This window comes from Durio zibethinus, chromosome 3 (genome assembly GCF_047325235.1).
Source record: "Durio zibethinus cultivar Kanyao isolate XHJ-2024 chromosome 3, ASM4732523v1, whole genome shotgun sequence".
Lineage (NCBI taxonomy): Eukaryota > Viridiplantae > Streptophyta > Magnoliopsida > Malvales > Malvaceae > Durio > Durio zibethinus.
The window spans coordinates 6,407,506-6,417,668 of NC_143164.1; the positions used below are offsets into that span (position 1 = coordinate 6,407,506).

The 10,163-nt window shown below is 32.0% G+C and overlaps 1 protein-coding gene across 1 annotated transcript; it reads left to right on the forward strand.

Moving 5' to 3' along the window:
• Window positions 1–331: 331 nt before the first annotated feature.
• On the forward strand, window positions 332–1,761 carry LOC111301564 (FCS-Like Zinc finger 5-like). Its single transcript, XM_022897336.2, has 2 exons — window positions 332–833; window positions 1,342–1,761. Exons 1-2 carry the CDS (start codon window positions 451–453, stop codon window positions 1,499–1,501), a joined length of 543 nt encoding a protein of 180 aa, XP_022753071.2. The 5' UTR covers window positions 332–450; the 3' UTR covers window positions 1,502–1,761.
• Window positions 1,762–10,163: the final 8,402 nt, after the last annotated feature.

Consider the following 10,163-nt stretch of genomic DNA (forward strand, 5'->3'; position numbering starts at 1 on the left):
AAAAAATTCATTTCATTTTTTAAATTTATTAAAATTAAAAATTATAGAAATTATAAAATTTTTTTATATAAATTAGATCCTCACCTATATACATAAAAGAGAAATAACTGGCAGTTAAAACTAAAAGAAATTGACTGCTGTCATTGGAGAATGAGAGTATCCTAAGCTAACTATTTCATTTATCCTTAAATTTAATATATAGAATGAAGTGGATTTGCCAGATATGATGCAAATACCCAAAACTAGAAAAAAAGAATTAAATAAGAAAAGAATGAACGGCTCAGATTCATTCCTCGGTTTCTGGTTTTTCTTTTATGTGCCCCATCTCCACTTCTTCTACACTCCTCCGTCTCTTCCCTCTTCCTTTCTCAACTCCCTTTCTTTCAAGCTTTTCCTTGGAGACCTTTCGAGGAGCTCCGTAAAGAAGAAAAGATAAAGAAGGAGAAGAAGATGTTGCTGGGGAAGAGGCAAAGGCCAACAATGAAGAGAACAACAAGCATGACGAAGATCACTTTTGATCTCAACGCAAACAACGCTGAAGCTCCGTCGTCTGATCCACATAACCCTTTTAACAACTACCCAATACAAGCCGCCGACCTTTTCGGTGATGTTTGGGGTCCACAGATACAGGCTAATGGTGGTGGTGGTGGTGGTGGTGGTGGTGTTGGGGGTGGTAACCGCCTTGAGAGGTTGGATCAACGATTGTTGGCGACGGTGTCACCTAGAGTTAATAGAAGGCATTCAGCTGATTTTATGGAAACCCCTCATTTCTTAAGGTCTTGTGGTCTTTGCAGACGTCGCCTGGTTCCTGGCCGTGATATCTACATGTATAGGTAAGTGTTTCCCCTTAAACTATCTATTCTTTATCTTTTTTATGGTATATTTTGATTCAATATTTTTTAAACATTTAATTGTGAAAATTTAATAAGAAAAAGAGTTCCAATCTTAAATCTTAACTTCTTGAAAAGGATCAGAATTACTAGACCAAGTTTAAATCATCTGGCAAACAATTCACTTAAGTTTTGAAAGAAAAAATCTTTGGTTCATAGCCTGGTTTTTGTTTAATTTTTTAGATGTTTTGAAATTTGATTATTTGGGGTCAAAATTTTCAGTACATTACTGTTTTTTTTTTTCTTGTCCAGGCTTCTTGGGGTTTCATTTTCTGAAAGACAATTTGCTATGGGGAGCTTTTGTTTTATTCTTAGTTTCGATTTTTTCTTTTTGCTAATGTTGTTTTTGTCTTGACATAGGAAGGAATTTCAAGTTACTTTCTTACGCAGACTCTTCCCCAGTTCTTGTCTTTATTAACTTTGTAAGATGTAAATTATTTATTTGTTTCAGGGGTGATAGTGCATTTTGCAGCCTAGAGTGCAGGCAACAGCAGATGAACCAAGACGAAAAAAAGGAGAAGTGTTCGATAGCATCCAAGAAACAAGCCACCGCCTCTTCTACCGCCAGATCAGGCGTCTCTGCCAAAGGCAATACGGTTGCCGCCGTATAGATATTAATCAATGTTGCATAAAGGGGTTTTACCCAATCTCAAATTCCATCGTACTAGAAGGAATTAATATAAGGGAAGTGCAAGTTTAACTTTGTATAATGCCAGATGGGGTAAAGCTTTTGGACATGTTATTTTATGTGAATCAAGAAAAAAAAAAACCTTATAAAAAAATTGAAATCTGTACTTCTTCCTAGTGGCCTTTTAATCTCTTGTTATCTTTTGGTAGTAATGGAAGAAAAACATTGCAGATCTTCACAAAATTTCATTGATCTCCAATATTATGTTCTTTTGGCAGTCTTATAGTGAATGGCTTCATTGCAAACTTAGTTCATTTGGTTTTGAAGAGATTCTTCTTGGTGTATTGGTTTTAGGTTTCGATTCATGACTCATGAGGCACTTCGTTAAAAAAAATGTTTGCCCCGCAAGAATGTCATTGAGACTTTAATGATTAAAAAAATTTATTTGATATATTAATAGTAAAATTTTTTAATTTTACAAGTAAAGTTAAAATTATAATATATGTTTCATTTTTTAAAAATATTTTTAAATATATATTAATGAATATATTATTATATTAATCTCACTTATAAAAATAAAAAAATTTACTGTTAATATATTTGATAATTTTATTATTATTATTAATACTTATTTTAGGATTTCTTGAATGTACAAAACCTAACATTTCTTATTCATCAATAAAAAGTAAAAAAAAAAATTTTCCGAGCTCATATTTTTAGGAAGTGAAAGTAAATTCACAAAAAAAAAAAAGAAGATGAAATTAATAAATTTTCTCATAATTTTCGTAATACACCTAAAAGGATTATTCTGTTAATGTGACGTTAACCATTGATTAGTGCTCATAAAGCAAATTTGGGAGCAGATGGGAATCTGTGGCCTAGTCAGCCTTGCGTATCGTGGGTCCCAATTGTACAAAACAAAATGAAAAATAAAAACAAAACAATAAACCAAAAAAAAAAAAAAAAAGAAACAAAGTAAAGAGATTCATTTGGAATAATATTGGACAGGGAGTCGTTGATAGTGAATGTGGGACCACTCCAATGAATTAGAAATTGTCCCCACAAAGTTTTTTTCACGTGGACCCAGGTGGTGGCTCCACATGGCTTTATGATTTTAACTCCGGCCATACGATTTGGAGGAAATATACTCCGAGTCTCCACTAGATTTCTCTTCTCTAAATTTTTTAGAAGAATAAAGAAAAAAAAAAAAGAAAAAAAAAAGGGTAATCAATGAATGAATGATGATAGGTGAAACGATACGTGAGCAATGTACCCTATGGCGGCCCGACGAAGTTCCTATCGGGACCAATCCCTATAGGACCACTTCCTATTGATGCCTTTTGCTACTAATTAAAGACGAGCTGGTTCTCAAATTCATAGTTCATTTTATTTATTTATTTTTTTATAAAACATAGAAGCGCAGGTGAGAAAGATATAGCTAAACTTTCATTCCAAGAGTCAATGGTTCGATCAAATTGACCAATTGGGGGAGAGAATTAGAGCTATAGAATACTATCTAATGCTTCCTATGGAATATTCTTTACTTCTCTCGTAAACATAAAAAAAATAAAGGAACAGGAAATGGTTTAAAACGAAAGAGAAATAGGGATGGGTTTCCTACTGGGTTCAAAGGTGAGTTCCGACGGAGAATGAAAGAGAAATAAGGGAGGGACAGTGGGGTTTCCAATTGGGTTCAAAGATGAGTTCTGATAGGGTTAAAATGTTGACGGTTTTAATCAGGTTGGGTTGTTGTTGGTAGTGGAATATGGTGGAATCAAGTTGGGATTCCTCGGGCACTGGTGGGATGGTGGCGGAGGACAGTAGAATCATTGTGGGGGTGGAATCGAAGTCGAGTCGGGTTTGTGGGAGAAAAAAATAAAACAAAAAATAAAGCTGCTGAGGCTAAAAAATTATTATATCAGCAAAATTTTGTAATTTCATTATATTTTACATCGATATTTTATCTTTAAAAATAATTATTCAAATTATTATAAAAAATAAATTTTGATTTTCAATAAGTAAAATAAATATAATGACCGATATTACATCCACCGATGCCCCTTCTGCTCAGAATCAGGAAACAAATGGCAAAATAGCTGTACCAATTAGATACTACCTTCCCCACAAAAACATTTTAGTGAAAGTTACATTGTTCATTGTATTCTCAATTACTTTCACTAAACAAAAAATTGGAGAAACTCTCTTGTTTTTTAAAATTAATACAAACCACAACGGCAAGTGGACACGTGTCTTAATCAGATGCTAACTGCTGGTGTCAATGAAATAAAAAAATTGGTGCGCAGTGTCTCTGACTCGAAGAGATTCCTAATTTGTCGAAGTAATCCGCCCTGATCGTGATAAACTAACTTAGGACCTTTTACAATAAACAAATACAGGCGAGGAGATTAATAATTTAGTATTTTTTACTTATATTGCATTGTTAATTGAAGAGCCTTTTTTTTAGAGGCAAATTAATAATTAAGTTGAGCAACTGAAGAAATCATTATATATATATATATATATATATATTTTATAGCTTTTTTGTCTATCGTTAGACAATCATCAACAATAGTCTTACAGTCATCGATAGTTGTCTGATAATCGATGATTATTCTAATCGTAAGTGATTAAAATTTTAAAAAATTTAAAATTTTGACCTTCTTTTTGTTTTATAAATAAAATCCCAAAAACACTTGCGAAAAAAAGATGAGGGGGAGAAGCTCAAAAACCCTGCAAAAAAAATAACAAAAAATAGATAAAAAAAAGACACTGTCAGGTTAAAAAAAAAAAAGCTTCATGCAAAAAAAAATCACATTAGTCTCTTGAAACGGGGAACTCAGCGTCGAGATCACTTATAAAAAAATGAAGCAAAGTAAGTAAAAAAAAAAGGTCAGAATACAAAAAAAAAATAAAATTTTGGCCAAAATTTTTAGGTTAGATCTACGCAATTTGGAGTCCTTTTTCGTAAAACTGAGCTCAAATTTGGACTCAAGAGGTCGCAAAGGAGTTTTTTGAAGAATTTTGAAAAATTTCGGCACCAGCGACAATGGTCAGAGCTCACCATCGACAAGGTTCACGGCGACCGCCACGACCGATGGCCACCGGCCCCAATCGACCTGAAAAAAAAAAAAAAAAGGAGAGTCTTTTTTAAAAGAGAAGAAAAATGAATTGAAAAATTTTTTTTTGGACCTTTATAGAAACTGCCAAAGCCAAAACAACGTTGTTTTAATAAAGGCCCAAAACGACGTCGTTTTAAGCACCCAAAATCCGCGTGTCAACCAGCCGACCCGACGAGCCATTTTTCCTCAGCCTTTGACCGGTCCATCTAAATCGACCCAGACCGAACTGGACTGACCCCTAATTACCGAACCAACTAGATCGAACCAACCGTACCTAGCCGTTGAACTAACCGGACCCGTATTAACTGGACCGTTGACCAATCAGGTTCAGGTAAAATTTTTTTTTTTTAATTTGCTTTTATATATTTTTTATATATTATTTTTATAATATTTATGCATATAAAAAATATTTAAATTTACCAAAATAAATTTTCATTGTTTTATAATAATAATTAATAAAAATAAATAATAAAATTTATAATAAAAGTTTTTGATATATATAATCAAATTAAAATAGTATAAATTAATAAAAAATATAAGAAAATGACATTTTTATCCGACGATGATATTCAAAAGTATTCCGAGTAGTGATACCTATGAAATCTCTATGTGATAAGATTTTTTTAAATACTACCAGTGTATTGGAGTATTTATAAAAAGTTTTCAATACAATAAAATTTTTTCTTTTCTTTAATAAAATAAATAAATAATTAATTAATTAAGAATAAGTAATAAAAATGAGAAAAAAGAAAATTTTATCCGATGATGGGATTCTAAAAGTATTTCAAGTAGAGATGCTTTAAGAAATCCTTAGGTGAGAAGATTTTTTTAAATATTACCAGTGTAGTGAAATATTTATAGAAAATATTCAATATAATAAAATTTTCATTTTTTTCAAAGTTTTAAATGAAAATATTAATAAAACAATTAATAAAAATTTCTAAAGAGTAAAATAAAATGTGTGCATCAATATGTTAGCATTTGCATTGCATGCATGACATAATTTTTATGAAAAGTAAACTTGAACCTCTGAAGATGAGATTCTAAGGTATTCCGAGAAGCGATGCCTAAGAAATCTTTAAATCAAAAAAAGTTCTTTTAATGTTACCAATGTACTGAAACATTTTAAGAATTATTTCGATAAAAAGGTTCTAATTTATTTTTCTCAAATAATATTTGAATATAAAAACCAATTCCCAATAAATGAAAAAATCAAGAAAATTATTTTTCAAACACCGAAAATAAGACTATTTATATTAAAATCAATGAATAACATATAGTTAATTGACATCGTTTTAAACAGGCGTTGTGGGGGTGCTAATCGTTCCCCATATGTAGCCGACTCTCGAACCCATACTGTTACGTAGACCCTAAAATTATCATTTTAATAAATTTTAATAAATTTTAAAATTTTATTAAAATAATATGTTTTAATAGGTGACCAATCGCATCTAGCCAAAAAAGATTGGTGGGGACTCCGTTATTTTTTATTTCATTTCCAAATTCGTCGGACGGATACAAAATCGTTACGATAGCTTGTTGACTCCACTGGAGAAGCTATTTGTTTTCAAGAGTTAGGCCAAAATTAACTACGTGTTATCCTTAAATTTTAATTTAAACAGTCTTAGTCGGTTTCTTAGATTTTTATTTTTCACTTTCAATAAAAAAAGGGTAAAAAACAAAACAAATCGAAAACAAAAAATTCACATACATTTCACACATTTATTTTACTATGTCTTTTATGCTTTAGTTTTCTTGTATATATTACTCTTGATAAATTAGGAAACATATACACACACAATGATACGATGCATCTCATGCATGAGCTCTATACTTGAGCTACATCCCTTATAGGAGAAGTAAAGTACCTATGCCCTCGTGAGGTAACAACCTCCGTAATGGCAAGCGAAATACTTTCACTCGAATTAAATCATTTTCGTTCATAGGCTGTAATGGGTGGGGATCGAGGTGCCTTACTAGTCCAGTGCAGATGATAGTAATGAATAATTTGAGAACCTTTAGACGTATGTCAATCCAAACCCAGCGTGTAATAAGTAGTAAGAAGCCAACCTTAGGTAGAGTTTCGCCCACCTTTTTTAGAGATTACCAAAGTATGTAGGAATAAAAGTTGTGTGTAATACAAAACAAAACAAAACTCAAAAATCTCAAAACTAGAAAAAATTTTTTTTTTCTAAAACACAACCCTACACGAACTCAATTTTGTTTCGTTTTTTTCTTTTATATTAATCATATCATACAGTTTTGCATCAAGATATTTGCTCTAGGATAGCTTTTTCTTAAAGAGTCTTTATAGATCCTATAGAACTACAGATTTGCTCGTTCTCAGTCAGTGTCCCATGTGAGCCATATAATGAAGTATATGTTTGGTCAAAAGAAGCCCAACAAAAGAGTGAAAACTGTTTACCTACCAGTTATGTGTCTGAGTTACCTGAAAAAGTACACTTAAATCTCACATAAAATGATTTAGAAGACTTAGCCATTATTTGGGGTAAATTAAGCAAAGAAAAGAAAGAAAACTTTGTAAAAAGTATAGGTAGATTGCATCTCTCATTTCAGTAGTGATTGACAAAAAATTGGTCAGGATAGCTATACAGTTTTAGAATCCATCATATAGATGCTTCACTTTTAATTAAGAGGATTTGGTACCAACTATTGAAGAGTATTTAATTTTGCTTAGGATAAAACTACAGTGTTCGGATAAAGTGTTTACCTGACAGACAAAATCAGGTTACCGTAAAAAGTTGGTCAAGCTTATGGGGGTAAAAGTAAAAATCATAGATTCTTTCACAAAGCCTAAAGGTGAACATCTAGACATCCGTTGGGACTTTCTTTAAAATTTCATTCAAGGACATTTGAATGATGATCAAGGCTTAGTTGTGTTTATTCTAGCATTGTATGGCATGGTAATTTTATCGAAGACTTTGGGTTACATTGAAATAACTGTGGTAAACTTTTTTGAGCAAATTAAAACTTAAGTAATTAATCCCACGCCAGCAGTCCTAGCCAAAACCATCAAGTCATTAAATTTCTGTCGACGAAATAGAAAAGAACAGTTCATAGAGTGTGCACCTCTATTATATGTGGGGGTTATAAGTCATTTCAAATGTGAAAAGAGTGTGTTTTTGAAATCGTATCTTCGAAATAAGGCACCAATCGAAGAGTTTCGTAAAAGCCAATATCAACGTTAAATACTAAGAAAGAGTGGGTCATTTTCTTGTGAAGGCTTACTGGGGATGAAATCGAATGGATGGCACCTTGAATGCCTCGTGTGCCTTTATTTTATCATGGAGAAAATGAGCAGTGGATACCATTATTAGGGCTATGAGGCATTGTAAGTTATGCTCCGTTAATGGTGTTTAGGTAATTTGGTGCAAAGCAGTTTATTTCTGCCACTCATGGCTTGGCCCAAGTAGAATTCATTTACGGGCAATCGAGTCCACCAAGAACTTTGGAGCAGTTAATCCAAACATGAAAGAAAACACTAAGAATAAGATTGGAACTTCTCATCGATAAAGTCACCCCCGATTATCAAATTTGAAAAGCAAAGTGGCCTAAAGATATAATACTTCATCTTGATGACTGCTCGCATCGATCAGCTAATTTTTTAGAAGAAGTGTAATTATCAAAAATTAAGCTTGTGAAGAAAGAATTAGAAGCTAAAAAAGAAAAAAAAATTAAAACTTCGTGAGAAGGTGAGACAATTAAAATATGAAACGAAGACATAAATGAGCAGATTGGAAAAAGTTATAAAAGAATAAGATATGGCCAATAATGATTTGAAAGATCTGCACCAAGAAAATAAGATATTATGAGTCCAATTTAAGACTGAAAAGGTCATTAAATCTTACCTTAGTCGACAACGCGAAATAGATGAGCTCCGAGAAAAAATGAACTAATGTAAGGGCAAAGCTCAAGAGAAGTAAGAAGAGGTCACCAAAATCTCTCAAGAATGCAAGAATTGGAAAGGTTGTATAATACGACTTTAGCAAGGTTGGTGGAATGTCAAAAAGAAAAGAAAAGGCTAAAGGCCATAATCACGAAAGAGAGAAGAAAGCACTTATAAATATTGAATGAGAAAGAATCACTTTACTAGATGATCTAAGGGTTAGAGCTACAACTGTAAGACCACAAAAATAATATTTTAACAATAATAGATGAGTGGCAGAGTAAGGAAAAAGATTGGACCTTCACATGCGATTCAGAAAGAGATGCTCGCATGATATAAAAAGCAAAAAGTTTAGAGAGGTAATAGTGCATAGAACACATAACCAGTCAAGTTTGTAACCTAGTAAAAAAGGCATGAGAGATGGTTGAAAAGGTAGAAGTATTAAGACAAGAAGTCAATCCCATAGGAGAATATGGGCAGTACTTAGTAAACTTTTTAGATGAGGCGAATGACCATTATAAGCAAGTTAAACGCTTTTATAGATATAATTCTAGGATGATAAATCTCATGTAATCAAAGTTGTATGAAATCAATAAAAATTTTTAGTGTTGAAATTTGTCTAAAAGTAAATATCTCTCACTTGCATTCATGCATCATCTGCACCATTTTTATTCTCTTTTAAAAAATAAAATTTTTTGACACATGGCATTTTAATTTTTTTTTAAAAATTTTTATGGAAATAAAGGTTCAAGAATAGCTCGCCCTTCAAAAATTTTGACTCAATCCACTCGCCATTCATACAATACTAGGACTCATATAAGAATTATGAAACAAGAATAGGTCAGTCAATTTGAGAGAATCGAGAAAACTCAAGAAAAACTAAGAGAGAATCTTAGTACAATAATGAATATGCTAAAAAAACTTGATAAGAAAAAAATAGTGGAAGGAAATCTCAGTTCTTAAGAGCAATCATCAGACATGATGGATCCTGTTTATCTTTCAAGATTTGAGCCATGATCGACCCAACTTTTTAAGAAACTAGAGTACAAATTTTTACTCCCTGTGGATATTCCAATCCTTATCCAGGAATGACATCCACACCTATTATAGGACAATTCTAAAATTTTGTTAATCCTGTTATGATAGAAAAATCACCCGAGCCAATCTTGGTTCCTGATTTGGATGATCCCAAAAAAAAAAAAAAGCTAGGGATAAAGATACCTGATAAAGTAAAAGATACTAGTACTAAAAAAAAATAAAGCTATTGGAAGAAAGGCTTAAGGTAATAGAAGGAATGAATTTTTATGGCTTCATAGATGCAATCGAGCTTTGTTTGGTTCCTGATGTAGTCATTCCGCCTAAATTTAAGTTTTTTAAATTTAAAAAATATGATGGCATGAAATGCTTAATGACTCACATCATCATGTATTGTCGTAAGATGGTGGCACGTACTCATGATGAAAAATTATTAATACACATATTTGAGGATAACCTTATAGGATTTGTAGCCAGATGGTATGTTTAACTAGACATGACTTGTAATTATTCCTAGTAAGAGCTTACAAAGGCATTTGTTCACAATATCAGCATGTCAGGGATCTAGCTCCAGATCGTCTATT

Bases quoted from the DNA above. Each gene is read 5' to 3' on its own strand.
- LOC111301564 (XM_022897336.2), top strand. From the start codon at position 451: ATGTTGCTGGGGAAGAGGCAAAGGCCAACAATGAAGAGAACAACAAGC. The intron at 834-1,341 runs GTAAGTGTTTCC...TATTTGTTTCAG, and splicing joins CGTGATATCTACATGTATAG to GGGTGATAGTGCATTTTGCA.